At 45.3% G+C, this 20,908-nt stretch overlaps 1 protein-coding gene across 23 annotated transcripts in view; it reads right to left on the bottom strand.

Annotated features, from left to right (window-relative positions):
• Nucleotides 1-20,908, bottom strand: part of NRXN3 (neurexin 3) — a 2,233,908-nt gene that overhangs the window by 164,000 nt on the left and 2,049,000 nt on the right. For all 23 annotated transcript variants that reach the window (XR_015299916.1, XR_015299918.1, XR_015299917.1 and 20 more), the window contains one exon: nucleotides 12,726-12,897. Coding sequence is in view for 18 of the 23 variants with exons in the window: in XM_086937585.1 (XP_086793711.1) it covers nucleotides 12,726-12,897 (172 nt within the window). In the remaining 5 variants the exon portion in view is untranslated. The remainder of the gene's footprint in view (nucleotides 1-12,725; nucleotides 12,898-20,908) is intronic.

Genomic DNA, 20,908 nt, shown 5'->3' with positions numbered 1-20,908 from the left:
TTTCACAAGGATAATCCATCTATCTAGAAGCTCAATGAGAAAGTCATCTCACAAAAACAACTGATTAACAGACCCACCATACAAAGATGTATTGATCATACATATATAGAATAAATGTGACATGGAGCAGGTTCTAATCCTTTTCACATACTCATGCGACATTGACACGCATACCAGCAGCTACAGGTTCACTGTAGCTCACCACATGTCAGGACCTCACGCACCACACCTAACTCTTCCCACACTGGACATACAGTGAACACACCCTACTACTAGACATATGGGTTCTTCTGGTAATCGTGCTGAACAGTTAAAGTGCAACAATGCAACAGTAATCGCATTTATGCGATATACAAATGCTGGATAACACAGCATAACACAGTGCACCAGCAATGGAAATCAGGAAGTGAATTAGGGGAGAGGTGTGGCGCAGTGGCTGGAGCAGCTCACTCCGGAGTGCAGGGCTCGCGGTTCGATGTCCGGCAGCTCAGCTCAGCGCCATGTGACTCTGGGCAATAGCTCACTTAATCTCCCTGATGGCTCCAGCACCTTGAGAGCCTTAGGGGTGATTAGTTCGCACTTTACAAATACCAGATTTAATTACCTTAGCAGGCCTATTCAGTGGTGGTTGTGACCAGGCTGAGGCTCATGCTAGCCTTCCCTACTGTTTCATTATGGACTCTTTTGGAAGAGGCTGAATCTCAGGCTTGTTGTGCCGTGGTCCTGGATACCCTCATGGGTGATTTGCTGCGCTATACAAATCCTGCTTGATTGATTTATTGGCCAACTCACTCACCTCGCCATAGCCTTTCGTTTTTCAACAGCATCTACATACTTCCTCAATTAGGGTCTGTCTGGAACTGTCCCTTTGCAAATCTTCATATGCCCCATTAAAACAAGGACAAATCAATATTAAATTGTAGCCGAGAAAGAGTTAGTGATCACTCATGCAAGTCACTCAGGTGTCACTGAGTAACCATCATTTGATTACCCGCATTCAGTTGATGTGTAACCCACAGGCAAAGTGGAATAAGTGCCTGCATTTTTATTGACAGAGGCTCCCATCAAGAAAAACACCCATGTGAAACCTGACATGGGGAGTCTGTGGCAGAATAGGGATTCTACCTGGCGCTGTAATGACAAACGTTTTAGATCAACACATTATGCCAAGTAAATCCTAGTGAAATGTGTGTAAGGAAAATAGTGCATCTTGGAATGGGCAAAAAGGTGAGGTGTTACTGCATTAGCCCCCATACACAGGTCCAGAACTCAGAATGATGATGCAATACTGCTGGAATCAGTATTTACTGCAACAGTATTGCTGCACCAAATAACAAGAAGCATTAAATTACTCCCATTGCCCCTTTTGACAGGAGAAGTAAATTTCATAATGAAATTGTACTAAGCATAAGTACAGCCACCATAAACAGTTACAGCCTTGGTAAAGAGAGATCCGACTTCGGAGTCCCTTTAAATGGAGGAGAAAATCTCAGACTCAGCCGCTTGAGAGATAAGTGGCAGCTGATCGGATTCAGCCTGATGAGTCACCCTCACTGATGGCTCTAATTTAATTAGCCTCAAAAGTAGGAAATCCTATTAATGTAGGAGTGGCTGACAGAATTGGTTTATAAATTAACCTGCCAACTCGTTACGCGCTGCCGCGTTGGGTTCAAAGTGCAGCGCGCTGGTGGCGTGGTTCAATGGCGGCTCTTCGGCTCCACTGGCGGGCTGCAAGCTGGCAGCACTGCGGCTCAGCAGTAGGGCTGTGCTTGTGGTCTGTGATTCAGTTCTGTAATGGCTGCTTGATAGTGCTTGTGGCTCTGTGGCTCAATAGTAGAGCTGTGTGTTTGTGCTACTATTACCCCTGTGCCTGAGACTCTCAGACTGAGCGGTAGAGCTGCGTGGCAGCGGGTGTGACTCTTCAGTAACACTGTTTGTTTGAGGTCATGTAGCTCAATAGTAGATCTGTTTACTTAATGTTCTGTGAGTCATTTGTAGATCTGTGCTTGGATCTCTGTTAATCATTGACAAAATGGTGTGCTTGAGGCTTGATCCCCAGTAGTAGGACTGTGCTCTATTGTTGCTCTGTAACTTAGTAGAAGAGCTGCATGCTTGTGACACTTGGAAGCAGAGCTGTGTCGTTGTGGCCGTACCATGCCAGAGTAGATCTGTGGGCTTGTGGCTGTGACCCATAATAGCAAAGCTGTGCACATGTCAATCTCTGTCTCAGTAGTAGAGCTGTATTTTTGATAAGCTATATGTTATTTGGAGAACTGTGTGCTTGAGACTCTGGCTCAGTAGTAATGTTGTGTTCTTTTGACACTATAGCCCGGTAGTAAAATTGTATCCTTGTTGCTATTAGCTATATCACTAAATAGTAGAGCTTTGTGCTTGTGGCTTTGTGACCTATTAACAGAGCTGTTGCTTTGGCTCTATGACTGAATAACAGAGTTGTTGCTTTGGGTCTGTGGCTCGATAATATGGCTGTGCACGTGTGGTTTTGTGACCCAAGAGCAGAGCTGTATTCTTGTGGCTCTGTGACTCAGTAGCAGAGCTGTGTGCTTCTGATTTAATAGCAATACTGTGCACTTCTGGCTCTTTGACTCACTGTTAGAGCTGTGTTCTTGTGGCTCTGTGACTCAATGTTAAAGCTGTGTTCTTGTGGCTCTTTGACTCAATGTTAGAGCTGTGTTCTTGTGGCTCTTTGACTCAATGTTAGAGCTGTGTTCTTGTGGCTCTTTGACTCAATGTTAGAGCTGTGTTCTTGTGCCTGTCACTCAGGAGCAGAGCTGGGTTTTTTGCGACACTGAGACTTAATTGCAGATGAGTTTTCTTATGGCTCTGTGACACAATAACAGATCTCTGTGCTTAAGGCTCTGTGATTCAATAGCAGAGCTGTGTACGTGTGTCTCTGTGACTCAATAGCAGATCTGTTTCCTTATGGCTATGTGACTCAATTGCAGAGCTGTGTACTTGTGTCTCTGTGACTCAATAGCAGATCTGTTTGCTTTTGGCTCTGTGACTCAATAGCAGAACTGTGTACTTGTGTCTCTGTGACTCAATAGCAGAGCTGTGTACATTTGTCTCTGTGACTCAATAGCAGAGCTGTGTACTTGTGACTCTGTGACTCAATAGCAGAGCTGTGTACATTTGTCTCTGTGACTCAATAGCAGAGCTGTGTACTTGTGACTCTGTGACTCAATAGCAGAGCTGTGTACATGTGTCTGTGACTCAATAGCAGATCTGTTTGCTTATGGCTCTGTGAGTCAATAGCAGATCTGTGCTGTTATGGCTCTGTGACTCAATAGCAGAGCTGTGTACGTGTGTCTCTGTGACTCAATAGCAGAGCTGTGTACTTGTGGCTCTGTGACTAAATAGCAGAGCTGTGTACTTGTGGCTCTTCGACTCAATAGCAGATCTCTGTTGTTATGGCTCTGTGACTCAATAGCAGATCTCTGTTGTAATGGCTCTGTGACTCAATAGCAGATCTGTGTGCTTGTGTCTCTTCGACTCAATAGCAGATCTCTGTTGTTATGGCTCTGTGACTCAATAGCAGAGCTCTGTACATGTGTCTGTGACTCAATAGCAGAGCTGTATACTTGTGTCTCTGTGACTCAATAGCAGATCTGTGTTGTTATCGCTCTGTGACTCAATAGCAGAGCTGTGTACTTGTGGCTCTGTGACTCAATAGCAGATCTGTGTTGTTATGGCTCTGTGACTCAATAGCAGAGCTCTGTACATGTGTCTGTGACTCAATAGCAGAGCTGTGTACTTGTGTCTCTGTGACTCAATAGCAGATCTGTTTGCTTTTGGCTCTGTGACTCAATAGCAGATCTGTGTTGTTATGGCTCTGTGACTCAATAGCAGAGCTGTGTTGTTATCGCTCTGTGACTCAATAGCAGAGCTGTGTACTTGTGGCTCTGTGACTCAATAGCAGATCTGTGTTGTTATGGCTCTGTGACTCAATAGCAGATCTGTGTTGTTATGGCTCTGTGACTCAATAGCAGATCTGTGCTGTTATGGCTCTGTGGCTCAATAGCAGAGCTGTGTACATATGTCTGTGACTCAATAGCAGAGCTGTGTACTTGTGGCTCTGTGACTCAATAGCAGATCAGTGTTGTTATGGCTCTGTGACTCTATAGCAGATCTGTGTGTTGTTGGCTCTGTGACTCAATAGCAGAGCTGTGTACATGTGTCTGTGACTCAATAGCAGATCTGTTTGCTTTTGGCTCTGTGACTCAATAGCAGAGCTGTGTACTTGTGGCTCTGTGACTCAATAGCAGAGCTGCGTACTTGTGGCTCTGTGACTCAATAGCAGAGCTGTGTACATTTGTCTCTGTGACTCAATAGCAGACCTCTGTGCTTATGGTTCTATGACTCAGTAGTAGAGCTCTGCGAATCTGGCTCTGTGTCTCGATAGTAGAATGGTGTGCTGCTCCCCCTATGACGCGTAGAGTGACTGCTTGAAACTTGATCATAGAGCTTTGTGGTTATAACCTTATAGCACAATCCCTGCTTACGCCCCCGAGACTTAGAAGAACTGTGCGTGAGGCTCTGCGGGTTCATCGCAGTGTGAGAGCTGTGTGTTTGTGACTATGTGACTCAGCAGGAGTGCTGTGTGCTTGAGGTTCTGTGACTCAGAAGAAGAGCCATGTGTTTGTGACCATGTGATGCAATCATAGAGGTGTGTGAGTGAGGCACTAAGACTCTGTAGTAGAGCTGTGTGCCTACAACTCTGTGTCAGAGCAACATGTGTGTGGCCGTGTAATGCCATAATAGAGGTGTGTGAGTGAGGCGCTAAGACTCTGGAGTACTGGTATGCGCTTGAGGCCCTACAACTGCATGTTTGTGGCCATGTAATTCAGAAGTAGAGCTGAGTGATGAGGGAAGGGGGTTCTGTGATTCAGTCGCTGGGCTGTACGGTTGTGGTCCTGTGATTTGGTGGTTGAGTGAATAGCTGAGAATTAATAACATAACTCTGAGGTTGTAGCCCCGTCACAAGATAACAGAGTAGTGTGCTTGATGGCCTGGGAATCGATAGTCGAGCTGCATATCTGTCACTCTGTAACACCAAAGTAGGGCTGTGTATTTCTGGTTATGTGGGTCAATACTAGAGCTGTGTGCTTGTGACCCTCTGCTTCGGTGTGTGCTTGCGACTGCCTCTGTATTTGCGCTGTGTCATTAAAACTCTGTGACTGGATGGTAGCTCAGTGTGTTGAGCCACCGTTTCCTGTGACTCGGTGTAGATTCACTGTTGTGACACTGTGAATTCAATATGCAGCAGTGAGTTTGTGAAGGTTTGATTCGACTGTAGAACTACACGCTAGTGACCAATGATGCTGTGTGTACTTGAGTATTAGTGAGTCAAGAGTAGGTCTGTGTGTTTGTGGGACTGTGACTTGGTGACACTGCTGGTTGTGCTCGGTCCTAGGTGACTGAATGGTAGGGCTGCATGCATGTGGCTCATTGAGTTGTTGCATACCTGGGGCTAGTGGTGTTGAAACGCATTGGTAAAGCTGTGTGGTTGTGTTGTTGTTACTTTTAATGTCTTTGGTAGTGCCACTATAATTCACTGATAGAGCAGTGTATGTAAACCAGCATACCTCGCATCCAAACTCACAAAGACAGGCCAAACATGAAATCTAAGAGGCTCCAATACACTTCTCCTCATCCCCCCACAACACATCAACAAAAAGCCCTCTCCTGTTCCTTCTCAGGCAATGCCCCAACATCTGGAACTCTCTTCCAGTACCTATCAGAACTAACCTTTCCTTCATGAGCTTCAAAAGACAACTGAAAGAATTCTTGCCATTCAACACCTCAACCATCTAGGAAATAACATCTAACTCACTGTGGAACTACCACCTCATTCTATCTTGTTTTCAACCAAGGACTTCATACTGCCTTGACTCTCGTCGTTTTATGTATATTGTATTATTACTGTCTGACAATCACCTCAACAATATTGTAAAGCGCTCTAAACCCTTGGGTTTAGCCAGCGCTATAGAAAACTCTTAAGTAAATATTAAATCCATCTGGTACAGTGACTGGATGGTAGGGCTGAGCGCTAGGTGTGATGTGAATCCCTGGTAGGGCGAGGTGCTGGTAGCACTAGTGGAACTGTGTTTTTGTGGTAGGGACACTGTGATTCATTGGGGCAGCTGTGCACTTGTTATTGAGATTGCGTGGCTCACTGGTGTGGCTGTGGGCTGGTGGCTCTGTTACCCTTTTGTAAAAAGCTTTGCACTTCTGGTGAAGTTTATGTAAAGTTCCTTGCATGTGGAGGGAGCTGTTATCCTCTGGGAGAATGTATGTGTTTGTGGGCCTGTTGCTCTATGTGTTGTATTACAGGATAAGAGACGTGCCACATCAACATCTGCCCCAGCCCACTTCCTGTGACGTCACCCTTACGCCAGCGCATACACTCAAACTCCATCTTGAGCTCAGTTACGTTACAGTTTAATCAAGGGAAGAATGTCAGTGCCCTCACCCACACCCCGAGACTCCCAATACGAGGTTGATAGACTAGCTATCTTTTTTACCGGATGAGCCGCTAAAAACAGACCAGAAGTGACCTTTGAACTCCATGGAAGAGATCAAGTGGAAACAAAGCTCTCTCCTCTCGGCAGAAGACACAGTCCCTGCTCTGGGACTCACGGCTAAACGGGGTCTTTATCGAACGAGCACACGGCCGTGTTATCGGATGCAAGTCGCTGTATCACCAGCCGCAGAGCTTCCCCGGTAATTCCTGTACAAATACCCTCTTCCGGAGCCCGCCTTCCCGCGAGGACGATCCTCAGCCGAGAGAAAACACCGGCGCGTCGTCCTTCAAGCGGTGTTTAATCTACGGATTAGGGCAAAGCCCACCATTTGCCTTAGAAGTGATTACGAGATCTCAGCAGTGGTTTTCCTTTTTTTTTTTGACCCTTTATTGTGAATAGGATGAAGCAGAAATGGCGCGGGTTCCTGCATCGCCGTGGAAGAGACGAGAGAGGAGGAAATCGGACATGGACGGCCTGTGATTCTGGGCAAATCACTTGGGGCCAGATGTAGGTAAATCCGATTTACCAACTTTTAAATACCGAGTCATACCGAATCTGTATTTAAAAGTCGGTAAATTGGAAGGAGGCATCTGTAAGAGTCGGTATTTACCGATTCTGTAAATACCGAATCTGTATTTCCCATTGATTCCTATGGGCCCTGAAGCCCATAGGAATCAATGTGAAATACAGATTCGGTATTTACAGAATCGGTAAATACCGAATCCTGCAAGGGTGCAGGGGATGTCACTTTGACACCCTATAGCACCACAATTCTGGACTTGTGTGCAATGTGACACACAGACATGCCCTAAGGGCATGTCTGTGTGTCACATTGCACAGGTGTGCATGCACAGATGTGCATGCACACCTGAATTCGGTATTTTACCACCCAATAGGATTGGGTGGTAAAATACCGATTTTTAAGGGCCTGTGGCACTCTTAGGAGTGCCACCTACATGTGGTTTTTCCGAATCGGTAAATATACCGATTCGGTATTTTACCGATTCTGTAAATTTACCGATTCAGTAACTTTACAGAATCGGTAAAATATAGGCCCCTACATCTGGAAACCCTAATACCGGTCGGTAACGGCCAAATTCGGCCGTTACCGACCGGTATTTGGGCTCCTACATCTGGCCCTTGATCTCCCCCTGCCCGAATGTGTAAGTAACCGGTACTCATGTAAAGCGCTTCAATACCTTTCGGTCCAGTTCGCGCTATATAAATATGCAAAAAAAAAATCATCAAAATGCCAGCGTAACGGAAGTGACATCTCACACCATTTAACCTTTACTTTCACTCATTGACAAACATTCACTCTTACACACACACTCTCTCTTGCATAATCACCCTCCCACCCGCACCACAAGCACACAGACAACATGCATTTAAAAGCATTTTTTACTTACCTAAACTATAGTGATATATTCCAGCTAATCCTACTCTAGTTTTTTATTACACTAATAGTGAATAATATGACATTATTCACTATCATTGTAACAAGAAAAAAGATTGAAAACAAGGAAAGTGGAGCCCCAACCGATGTCCATGAAGACGAGCTGCCTCATTGCTCCTGGCACTGAGTTTTCAACCTCTGGGGTGGCAAAGGCAATGTGCCAGGGGTTGCAGCTGTGACCCCCGAGGACACCTAAATGACGTCCCTTGAATTGCAGATTCAGTCGAGGTAAGTTAAGGAAAAAGACGTGCAGCCCTGAGATATATGTGGAATATCATCGTATGTCCTTGTACTTTAACCCGTTAACCACGGCGGTAATTCCGCCGCGGTGCGGGCGTTTCCTTGCGCGGGCGGGGCCGCGTCGGCCATTGGCCGACGGCAGCACTGGGGAGGGAGTGCATTGGCCCACGGCAGCAAGGAAAGGGTTAAAACAGGTGTGTCAGCATTTTTCCAGGAGAGGCAGCTCCAAGCCACATTTTTAGGCTTCGGATGGGCCATGCAGATAATTCAATACACGTTCTTATTATGTAAAATATCACATATAGAAGTCCTGAAAATCTGGCATCGATCAAGTCCACGTGCACAAATGTTCGAAACACCTGGGTCACAGCTTAACGCTGGCAGGTGCTGTACCTTTGATGATAAACAGAAACATTCAAATGAAAGCATCACTCTGGCCTTCTGTGTGATCTCACAGAGGTCCCTTCAATAACTTGTGTCTCAAAATCCGGACATTGGCTCGTTGTCTGAAGCCTGCAATCTACACTCGATTAAGCTTCACTTAACAGCTGCACCCAAATATTCTTACCTGGAATTACGTGACAATGGAGGAGTAAATTATGCTTCAGTGGTGGCTAGTTTATTAGTAAAAAAACAGTTACATTATGTAGCATAATATGGCATATTCTGTGGCACTAGTATTTCACTATTTGTGTTTTAAAGGACATTAAAACTGCTTGGGCAAAAATGCAGCAATCAGCAACTAAAAGGTGGCCAGTTAACGTTGTGTGGCGTTTTTTAATCAACTTTGGATCGGTTTGAAGTAGATGCACTTTTGCTGTTGAAATCTGTAATTCACAAGATGGCGGATTAAGTGCAAGTGAACCCATAACTATGCAGAAAATGCAACGGCTGCAGAATTGCAGTATTCCCGTGGCTCTTGTGTACCCTATGACAACTTTTGGCAACAGCAGCCAGAGATCAGTTTTCTGACACTGGAATATATTAAAATAAGAACACCGTTCCAGAATGTGGCGGACTACTTTTTCAAAATGGAACTAGAGATGCAGTTTTGTATTCTCCTCCTTTCATCACTGTATTCCCTGATGAAAGGTAGGGGAAGACTCAGCAGCGGCTGGCTCCTCCGCTAAGGCAGAGGAGCAGCGCCCCACTGCATTTTGAGCAGTGGAAAAAGGAAAAATACAATGATGATAGCACTATGTTATTATAATTTTATTTTTCCACTGTCAATGGGTTAACAGGGTCGGGCGGGGCATGGCTGCCATCACAGCCAGCAGGGGAAGAGTGGTTGGGGCACTTTGCATGTTCCCCTCCAGGTGATAACACACAGCCTGGTGAGGAACATGCACAGGTTCATAATCCCCATCTGAGCACCGAACCAGGGCTCTCAGACCAATAACAATGCTGCATTGTAGTGTTGTGATTGGCTTAGGGTAGCCTGTGTGTGCTTCCTGCTTCAAGCAGGAACAGAAGAGAAAGACGCCAGGTGGATGTCCGGCAGAAAGGTAAGTAACTTTCTTATTTCTTTTTCTTTTCTCCCCCGCCACACCTATGCTACTCGGTGGCAGCCTCCACTAGGAAGACTGTTTCTCTTTTGTTTGTAGGATACTGTTTGATGTCCCCGCAAGCGATGCTCTACTCAAATGTAACCTACATTGCAAGAGTTGGCAGGTTCATTGAAGTTACTTGTTATTAGAAATTGTATTTCCTTAGCACTTACTACCCATAACGAGACACTGAAGTGCTTTCAGGCGAGAAGCACTCCACTGCAGATCTCAAGAATAGAGTTGATTAGATAGCAGATTAGTAATATGTGGGTTAGTAGTGGATTATCTGTAGGAAAGTGGGCTTCCAAGGTAGGGTCCCATATTATGAACAAACTCTCCCTATACAAATGCTAATGTTGAGCAGGTCAAATGAAACTTGATTTCGCTTGACAAAAAGCTGGAAACGCTCTTGAGTCTCTTGTGAACTGTCTTTGTTAATTCTCACACAGCGGAGAAGTGGGAAGAACAGATGTCAGTTCCTGTGCGTGACAACTCGCGACGCTAAACGATTATTGCACTTGGCTCCGTGAACCCAAGAACTCGAGATTAACAACACCTCTCCAGGTATTGTTGATGACAACCTACATTATGTCACTCACCTGACATGGCTGAGGAGATGGATAATAGCCTATTCAAGTCTGAAGGCCTCATCCCACCTGGCACTGCATTGCACATGATAATTGGTGAAAGTTGAACTGATTGACGGATGTGAGAATGCGCAATTACCGTGCATGCAAGAATCTCAATTTGAGCATAAACAGAAGTTTGTTTCCCAGTCAAACTTTGCGGGCCAGTTGGAAGGAGGCAGTAAGAGAGAGCATGTCTCAACAACACTCTTCAGGACATTTCCTCCAAATTGCCCTCAACCACAAATGTAACCTGCTTGCAAAATCTAAGATGGAGGCGTGCACGTGTCTCTTGAGAGTAAGAGCAGACTATAGGCTCAATTCAAGTTGAGCTCGTAGGAGTATGTTTGGAGAAGCAACGTAGTGTGGGTTGCCAGAGCCCAGGGCAACATTTTGAAAGTAAGTATCGTGCACCCTGACCTGTGGACAGGTTGCTCAGGAAATGCTGATGACCATGGGTTAGGAGACATAATACTTTCTTTAAATATTTTGCGCACCAAAGAATTTTGCGCCCAGCGCAGTCGCTCCTGTGGACCCCCAACCCTACGCCACTTGTTTAGGGAACTGCAAAAGCCTATTTTTCTCATAAGTATGCCTGCCACTTTTGAAAATTACAAATGGTTGTAATAGTTCTCAAACCAAAAACGGGTATTTAGTTATTACTTCTAACCATCCATTGGAGAATTTGGAGTGCTTTCGTTGGGGTGCACATAAGGATGTTTAGAAAACAGGACAGTGTACTGTGGAAGATACGGATGATCCAGGTAATGTATTCAGAGGAATGAAGAATACCAGGCCGCACACCACAACAATTGTCTAAATATGATGACAAATTCTAAAATAAGCATTGGCAAAGACAATCGGTCTGGTGATGGATGCTAGCCTTTTTACTTTGTCAACATGTGTTTTGTTTTGGCATGGTTGTTATAAAACGTTGTAGGAGCTGCTAGACCCACAGAAATATAAAAAGAAAAAAAAATGTTTTCGTTTTAAAAGGCACACACTGCCTTAGTCCATGGCACAGAACGAACTCCTTTGTGTGAGGATATGCTCCATGTGAAAACTTGTAATAGAGCAGCATGCTGTCACCCGCGGTGAAGTAAGCCAATGGCTGAACTGTTGCGCCCTCCAGATAAATGGACAGAGAGGGCTGGCTGAAAACTGGTATAATTGAATATATCCCACATATAATTTTACTAAAATCAAAAGGTATTGGCAAACACCACACCTAAAAACATAATGCTGTAAGCCAACAACCGGAAAGTATGCTGGATTCAGGCATCTGACTAGCCAGAGCTACCAAGAACCACCTGGGAACCCAAGGCCCTCCATCTTCCTGGAAGTGGTTCCATTTCATTTTTTCTCCCTCACCTGTTACTTTATTTGGATTTTTGAGGGTATTGTGGTGTTTTATGAGTTCTTCACATACATCTGCTCATGTTTAGCAAGTAGTGGGTGATATTTTATAGGACAGTGGTGTTGTCAAAAATATACCCAGTGGGTGACAGAGGATTACTAGAGCAGAAGCCGACAGCAGTAGCAAGAAAAAGGGGGAAGTACCTTTGCTCAGAGGCTTACTACCCCCTAGAATCCCCTGTCACCCCTTCCCCCATTGTACAGCAGCTTGCTGCATCAAGATCCCCCGCAAACATCCGTCCATCTGCGCCCACAGCCGGAAATAGACCTCAAGGTAACATCGCTGCCCTCAACCATGCCAGACCCCAATTGCTCTCACACCGCGGGGGGGCGCTTTCTGCCACAGTGCAGTTTCTACTCATAATGCATTTCTAAGATGAAATCAAACCTACTGCGATTGTTGTGTTAGAGCTCAAAAATGTCAACTTTTATTTGTGCATGCTACCATTTAGCCGCTAAGGTGTTTTTTTATGATGTCATCAAAGACACTGAAATCTGCCGCCCATTGGACGCTACCTACGGATGAGAGTCACTGCAGGTCACATGGTCTGATTCAACCAGTCACAGTACACCAATTTCCCTGCATTGTGCTTTTACTCTGGTCTGGTGTTGGTAGGTAGTGGTGGTGACGACACTGCTCTGCCGATTGTGGCCTTGATACAGAATCAGAGTCCTTACCTCACGCAGATGGATTGTGTGTAAAGTTTCAGGTTTTTAGGCTTCTATGGTAGGGCCGTTGCCCCAGAAAAGCATCACCCTGCAGCGGGTGGACTCTTTGGCCTCTCAGCCTTTGTAGCTTAGAATAGTTCTCTCTCTGTTGATTCTACACAACCGGAGGTGGGCTTTAAGAGTCGGTGAGACAGCAGCAAGCAGAGCAGTTAGTTAGTGAGACACGTACCTGTGGGGAAGTGCTCGTTGACAGGCCAGGTGTCCACCTGCAGGGTCGCGTTGCCTCCGTTCCTCGTGAATCGCACCAGATGGTATTTCCCGTCGTTCACCGGGGTGCTCTCTTCTTTGATGGAGATGTCCACTGTCCCGATGTTGAAGAGCACCGCGATCTTTCCTTGCTCCTGCAAACAGAGAGGCGCCAGGTTACAGCTCTTGCACCGCACAATATGTATAGTTACTTTATTTGTTGCTGCCCAGATTGGCGTTAATACAATGGAACAAAGAGAACAAGGGGTAAATTACAAACAAGTAGCAATATTTATCGCTAGATAGGCTTAGCAACACTTTTTTTATCGCTGCCCATCGCTGGATATGTTAGCGGAGAAAGCATGCTATTAGCAAAGTTTTTCTCCATTGTGCTAAAATATCCAACGATAGCAGCGAAATACGTGAATATCGCGGAGAATACAGCGATATTCACGCATTAGCGACGAAATGCTCTTAGCCATGTTATCCACCTCCCATTGGATAACATGGCTAAGAACTGGTCTGGGCAGGTGTTAGTATTTGGAGATATTCGCGCTTAGCGTGAATATCTCCAATGCTACGCCTGCCTTGCTAATAGGCGATAGCGACGTTAGCGATTGCTTTCAGTCGCTAACTGGTTGGGTACGCCCACTTTGCATGTCATTAGCGATAAACATCGCTGACATGCAAAGTGGACCCCAAACCTCACGCTATCGCCTAAAAGCTGTCGCTAACATCAGTTAGCGACTGCTTGTTAATAGGGCGATAGAATTAACGCTGCTTAGCGGCTGAAAATGGCCGCTAAATCGGCGATAATTGCCAATCGCCCCCCTTGGTAATATGCCCCCAAGTTGTCTAGAGGCAAAATGAATGATTGTCCTGAGCAAAACCACACAGTGTAAATCTCCCTTCATTTACCCAGCTGTAGTAGTGCCTAGAAGGAAAGAGTTGCATCACTACGAAGTCCTGAAAAACACAAGTTCTTGCATTTTTAGTTGGAGGGTCATTCGCCTCCTTGCTCGTCAGAGTCACATGTCTCCTTTACTTTGTATCACGGTGCCTGGTGGTTTCATTGCTAAAATAGTGTTTTCGTCAGGTATACAACTTTAAGAATATGCTTTGAGCCCATATACACTTTGAGTATATTAACTATATTTGTTTACATAATTTTCGGTAGCAGGAGCCACATCTCAAGTGTGTGGGAGCACTGTAAATAAGTTGCAGCAAAAGCATATAAGTGCAAAACAGTGAAACCACACACCTAAGCAAAGCGTGAAGCATGAAACGAGACATTTAGAGTTATTGTAAGGAAACTACCTAGAATATATTTATTCCGTCTTTGTTTTACAATCTTGAAGTGGGTCAAACGATGGAATTAGAAAAAAGAATGATGAATTTTTGGGGGGTTCAGTGACATGCACCACAGCCACACAGCATCCTTTCCGCCGTCTATCTGGCCCGCCCACCTTCCTGCACGAGGCTCTCCCATTGCCTCAGGTGCAGCACGTGTTGCATCTGTGTACCTGTAGCCAACGGTGGATCGGCAGGTCAGCAGGAGATACGTCCTGCTCACGGTAAATCGTGAAGCCACCGGAAGATGCGAGGACTCCAAAGAACGGTTCAAGCTATATAAAACTTTATAAATAACTAAATAAATAAATGTTCTCTCCCTTCCTCACAATTCTTCAACTTTTTTCCCATTCAGTATTCATCGCCATATCTCGGTAGCATCTTCTACCATTTTCTCTTCCCCAGCTTCATGTTATTTTGTTTCCCTCTTTTTCTGTTGCTTTCTTTCCCCTTTCTGCCTGTCATTCTCTCCCGTTTTATCACCCGCCTCTGCTATGATACTATTCGTTGTTTTTCTATAACTGCCTCTGGTTTTCTGCTCTCTCGTTAATTTTGCAAGCACCAGTTTTCTCTTTGTGTCTTGCATCCTCATCGGCTGGCTCTCTCCTTGGCCCTCTGCATCATTGCATTTTTTAAATCTCTATTCCTCTCTTTTCCTCATCTATACTCTCCCTCCTCCGGTCTTCTTAACAATGTTTCTGTTTTTCAATGTCTCTCGATGACGTCTTCCACTATTTTTGCTCCACCGTCTTTCCCTTGAAATCTGTCTGTCTTTCTTGCTCCGATTCGTTTTCACTTCCCCTGTTCTCTTTTTTTTCATTCTTTCTATACTTTCTCAGCACCCCAAGCATTTCCTTTCTTTTCCGGATTCGCTACCGTCTACTTCCCTCTCTCTCTCATCACTCCTTCTCTCCCTCTTCCACTCCATCTTTCTTTCTCCTCTCTCCCATCTGCTTCCCACCTCCTATTGTTCCCTCCCACTTGCTCCCAGTCTGAATCTCCATGTTCCTCGCTCACTCTTCCTCCCTCCTTTACCCCCTGCCTCTTTCCCTCTCTATTACCCTCTCCCTTTCTATCTTCCCTCACACTCACTCGACCTCCCTCACCAGCTCTCCTTCCCTTACGCAAAGCTTGCTGGGAAGGCAGAGCTGGCTTCCGAGCTCTCCATTGATTGGCGTAACCACATCTCTGCCCCGTACAGGAATCCACAGACGCAGGGCTCTTGCCGCCCCAGAGCTTACCTCACCTCTCTCCAGCAGCCCCGCTTCCACCTGCTGGCGCGTGCTGCCCTCCTGGGACCCTATGACCTCTGCGGCTGGCCCCTCTTCGGCTCTCCATGGCTGCATGGTGGAACCTGTCTGCTCCTTAGCAAGCTCGAGAGGGCTGGGATCAATAGGGCGCAGGCGAGCCCCTGAAAGGTGCTTTTATCTGATAATTAGCCTCAACTTGGAGACAAATTGATTGTTGGCTCGGGGTAACAAGAGGGAAATGGCAGTCACGGAGTCCACCATCCGCTGCCTGCGGATCCAAAGAGAACCCCCGCGTGGCACTGCAGGGCAGATGGTTCTCTGTGGGTACTGGGCACAGAGCCAAGTGCCACAGCTGCTGTCTACTTGAACATGGACAAGAGAATGGGTTCCACATAATATAATGATCATATATAAAACATACATATTCACATCCAACAATCTCTTCTGACTTCTTCCGCACCCCAGTTTCTTGTGCCTTTTGCATGATTCTAAGCTCTTGCGGTCTTCCACTCAGGGTCAAAATCCTGTTTTTTTTTGCACAACTCTCTTGTGTTTGGCTTGCAATAGGCTAAGACATCGTTGCAGCACAGGGACGGTGTTAAAATAGTGACATGGGCTGAATAAACCCCTATGTAAAGGGCACACAAGAAAGAGACTAAATAGTTTCAAACAGGTATCCCCCAAAGGACTGTGAAAAGCAGATGCACTATTTTAAAGGAATCGTTGTGCTGCAGAAAATAGTACCCATTTAGCAGGAGCCAACCAGCTGTGCTGCAACCTACTTTTTTAATCAATAAAGCTGAAATTTCTATATCTCAAGAGTGGTAGTTTCAAATAAATAAATACATTTCTTAAGCATGTGGACTATCGAATGCGAAACACTTCTATACTGTGATTGTTAAAATCTTATCTCCAATGCTAGTGTTTCCGCTGTCTATCTGGTTAGAAACAGCAGGACGGTGCTAGTTCATGGCCCGAAGTGACAATGGAAGAGTAGGGTTTTAACCCCTTTATGCTCCCGTCGGCCAACGCACTCCCTCCCCAGTGCTGCCGTCGGCCGAAGCTCCGCCCACCCTTTAGAACGCCCGCACCCCGGCGGAAAAACCGATGCAGTTAAGGCGTTAAAGTCTGTCCTGAAGCGATGTTAGCTCTTGAGGCTGGCAGAAAGGGTTCCAGGCCTTGGAAGCATTAACTAAAACTGACTGATTGAAGGTATAGGATTTTTTGAATAGTGCAATATCCACCCTAAAAAATTAGTTTGTGGAAAGGTAGTTTGGTATTCCGCTGTGTAGAGCCTTGTGGATAATGCTAGCTAGTTTGAATAGCTTTTGGCGTCTTAGAGGAGCCTGTTTAGAGTGATGTGATCAGTGTGGGGGAGATGAGGTCATATCTTCTGGAGCGGGTACCATCCACAGAAAATCTTTTATCCTAATTTACTTTCCATCTCCAAACTTGTTTAGCACTGGGAATAACGTAGAAGTAATGCAAGCAGTGCATAGCGCATAGGGGCATGCTAAGGGTGGTGCACGAGTGTTCTGATGCAACCACCCAAGGTTTCTCACGCTAAACCCAATTTACCAAATGCAGCAGATTGGGTTTAGCTTGAGAAAACTGCACCCTTTTAAACTAGGCGCAAGGAGGAGAAATGAAATGCTTTAATTTCTCTTTCCTTTTCCGACTTTGCATGCCTGCTGCACTGTGCAGCATGCATACAAAGTGGGAACAGCTTTCTATCGTGTCTAGGCATAGTATTTTGTACAGGAGGGGTTTCCTTTCTGTGCAAAACCTATGCTGGACTCACACCCACACACACCTTAGCAATATGGTGCTAAGGTGTGTGGGTGGCGCATGGCAGCTGTAATCAGCGTCAGCACAAGGGAGAGGGTAGGAGAGAGCCATATCTTAAAAAATATGGCGCTCTCCGGCTCCCTCCCCATCACACAACGCAGCACAGCCTCACCGGGGCCTGCGCTGTGTTGGAGGAGATTTGGTAAATCACCCCTAATATTGTATGACTGCTAGAGAGAACCTCTTTTGCAAATGAAGGAGCTCAAAATGCTCAATATTCTTGCAAAAGGTTACCGACATGCAACAGACACGTTCCCAGCTCCGCGAGCCCCCTGGAGGCAGTGGACTGTCTGACAGTGCCTCGACTGGGCTTTCGGCCAGCCTGCCTCGGCTTCTTGGACTTATCCGGCTCTCTTGGCGGTCCACAGAGATCTCGGGGGCCGAGAATAAGAACACACAGGCTCGAGAGCAGATGTCGGAGCACAGATACTAGACTGTTATCTGCTGCAATAAGACTTTGAAAGCCAGTCACCAGTCACCACAAGTGCAGACACAGCTAGAATACAGACTGTGGTCCCAAACTGCTGTATTAGCACATTGCAAACTTTTATTATCATTTCAAGAGGCCTGCAATAAACTCAAACTCGACCCTTCCATGGCACACGTGAGCCATACACAAAAAGGCTTCAATGCCTGCTCTGTAAATTGATACTTGTATAGCGCACTACTCACCCGGAAGGGTCTTAAGGCGCTTGTACGAATACCGCTGTGGAACCCATCCCTTTCCTTGTGAGGCGTCCACTCCTGGGCAACCCCAAGGTGGAGGCCAGGCATCCTTAGCATTGTGGGGGCTGTTGTGGAGATTAAGCAAGCTATTGCCCAGAGTTGCAGAGTGGGACTCCATGATTGGAATAGGCACTGAGGCAAGAATTATCATGTCCGTGGAATTTTGAGCCCAAGACCCGCTGAGGCGAGGAATTGAACCCTGGTCCCAGGCTAGACCTCTGCAGCAGGGTCTGCAGCTCTAACCATTGAGCCACACTTCTCCTGCAGTCTGTTACTCACCACGAAAATCCTTCTAATCCAGCGACCCCCACAATACAGTCCTAAATGTTTACCCTCCCAGGGCCGTGTTCTCCGCAGTTCACCATCAGAAGTGGATGTGATGGTAAGGATGTCATTGGATTGTACACAATGCATTGTCAGGCGTAACATGCATTGGATTTTACTGTCTTACTGCATATGTAGTGCTTAATAAGACATACAAGGCTATGAACCGTGGGATTCCTGGTGTCTTTGTGGAGTGCATGGTCAACAGATTATGCGTTATTTTCCTTTATAGAGGCGTAAAGTGCGGTGCGTGGGATCCCAGGATGTGCTTTACACATGGTGGTAACTGCATCCTATTGAAAATGCATTCACATTAAAACAGCATGATTGGCATAATTTACAGATTCGAAATTATAGTTGAAACTGAAAATGTGGGATCTTAAATTGGAGAATCGCTCATTTTAAAGGATCTTTGGGCATGATGTACAAAGCATTTTTCTGGTTCCAAACGGCCCGATTCGCAGAATAAGGTCACTTTAGGCTGCTGTAGACCGGAAAAATGCTTTTTCAAATGAATAAAATGCTAATTGGTAACTTGTTAACGAATCACATTTTGCATTCGTGATTCAGTATTTGGAAGGGATGTGTTAAGGGCATCCCTTCCAAATACCGAATCGGTATGGTATGTGTTATTGTTCTGCAACTGAATTCCGATCTCAAAATAGTAATACTTTACCACCAGTTTAGAACTGGTGGTAACCCATTCACAAAGGTTAGGGGGTCTCCTTACCCTTTAAGAAAGTAAATAATAATATTTTTAAGAGCGGCAGTGATCCCATGGAACACAACCTACTCTTACACAATGAAACTTCAAGGTCTCATTTTTTTCTTTTTAAACGCACCCCACTTTTCTTTAAGGAACATGGGCTGCATTTAAAGAAAATACTGCTTTATCAAAAGCAAACATAGACATGGTAGTCTGCTGACCTCAGCAGACCACCATGCCTGTAATGGCTGTAATTCCTAATGGTTCTCAAACTGCAATCTACCTCATCAATATTTGTGAGGTAGGTTGATTTGCCATCCACACGGAACCCCTAAATAAAACTCAATTAGTCTTATAGCTTCGGAATACTGATTTCCTAGTTGAGAATCAGAGAGAATCGCAATTTGGAAATCGCTATTCCTAATGTTTGTACATTCGGCCCTCTGTTTCAAGGAAGTGACTCATTTTCCCAAAAATGCTGGGTTATACTATTTGCAGGTTAAGAGTTGCTTTGTTTTTCTGGTCTGTTTTGGCAAGTGCATTCACAGCTTGTACTCAGTGCCCTTCTGTCTCCTCTTTTTTCTGTCTTTTTGGGGTTGAACCAATCTGCTGCTGATTCAGTGTTTGGCCTTCACTCACAAATGCTATATATGGAGTGTTTGGCCTTCCTATGATTTTTCTCTGGCTGATTCAAAATATTGCCAGCGGACACTTACAGTTTACAAGGTCATCATTTGCCTTTCTTTGCCCCAATTACCCTTTATGTGTTGGCTCAGTGTAAAGATCTACTTTGTTGGATCATTCTTTAGTCATTGTTACCCTTTCTAGGGGAATATTCCACCTCTCTCAGTCTTCAGATTCCAGCCTTGGACCATTTAATTGTTCATTATTGGCCCTCCCTCTGGAATCCTCAGGGTTGTCTTGAGTGACTGAATCTTTGGTCTTTTGTCACCTGCAAAGTACTTGGTCATTTTTTTACATTTGTTGGGAGGCTTTGGTTTGTGACTGACTCTGTATTCAGCCTGTACTAAATAACGATTAATATGGGAAACAGCGTTAACAACGCTGTCTCCACAATGCGGTAAACAGCCATATTCATTAATATGGCCAGTGTTGGCCTTTTTTTGGGATCTTTCGGATTCTCTCTGACTTGTGCAAATTTGTCTCTACCCACATATTGTACATGCTCTTTATTTACTTTTCTTTATCATCCTCAGTTTATCTGTGACTGATTCAACATTCGGCCTGTGGTCTCTAAAATTCTACTTGGTTAATCTTTGCCTTTCTGTAAGATGCTCTCGTCCATTTGTGGCTGATCCAGTAGTCAGCCTTTGCTCACCAAACTAATGGGCCAATGTTTCTCTGTCCTTAGGATCTCCTGCCTCCTGCTATAATGTATTTTGATCAACAGACTAGTGTTCATGATTCCACTCTTGGTTTGTATCTGCCTGCGCTTAGGACTCTTCAATTTGAAAAGATCTTGCTGTTCTTATTACTTTTGGTTTGGAAACAGGAGGGCTCCAGGCATCAGCACCATCCTGGAGACAGTGAAGGACTTTTGCTCACTTACCCCTTCTGCCCCTCTCTCCACTATCTCTTATGCTCGCGTTTCTCCCTATCTTTAAACATTATACAGACATTTCTTGCACCCTCCTATCTCTTCTCCAAATGCCACCCCTCTAGCCATCTCTCTTTCTCTGCAGTTTGCTATTTATCTCCAAACTCATCTCTTTGTTTATGATATCCCATCACCAAATCTACATCTCTCTCTATAGCGCTCTTTACTCATCCCAGCCTCCCCCACATCCAACTCTCTCCACCGTTCTCACTCACTCTACTATCCAAAGCTGGTCATGCTATCCAGGTTTGTAACTCTAGCTTACAAGTCTTTTATTGTCAGCATTCAAACTATGTCATCTTTCTCGAAATTTCTCACCATATTCATCTAGTTTACTCACTGCA

The sequence above is a fragment of the Lissotriton vulgaris genome, chromosome 9, assembly GCF_964263255.1.
Source record: "Lissotriton vulgaris chromosome 9, aLisVul1.2, whole genome shotgun sequence".
NCBI classification, from domain to species: domain Eukaryota; kingdom Metazoa; phylum Chordata; class Amphibia; order Caudata; family Salamandridae; genus Lissotriton; species Lissotriton vulgaris.
Note: the sequence above shows the minus strand (reverse complement) of the source record. Positions and strands in the feature narration are given on the sequence as shown.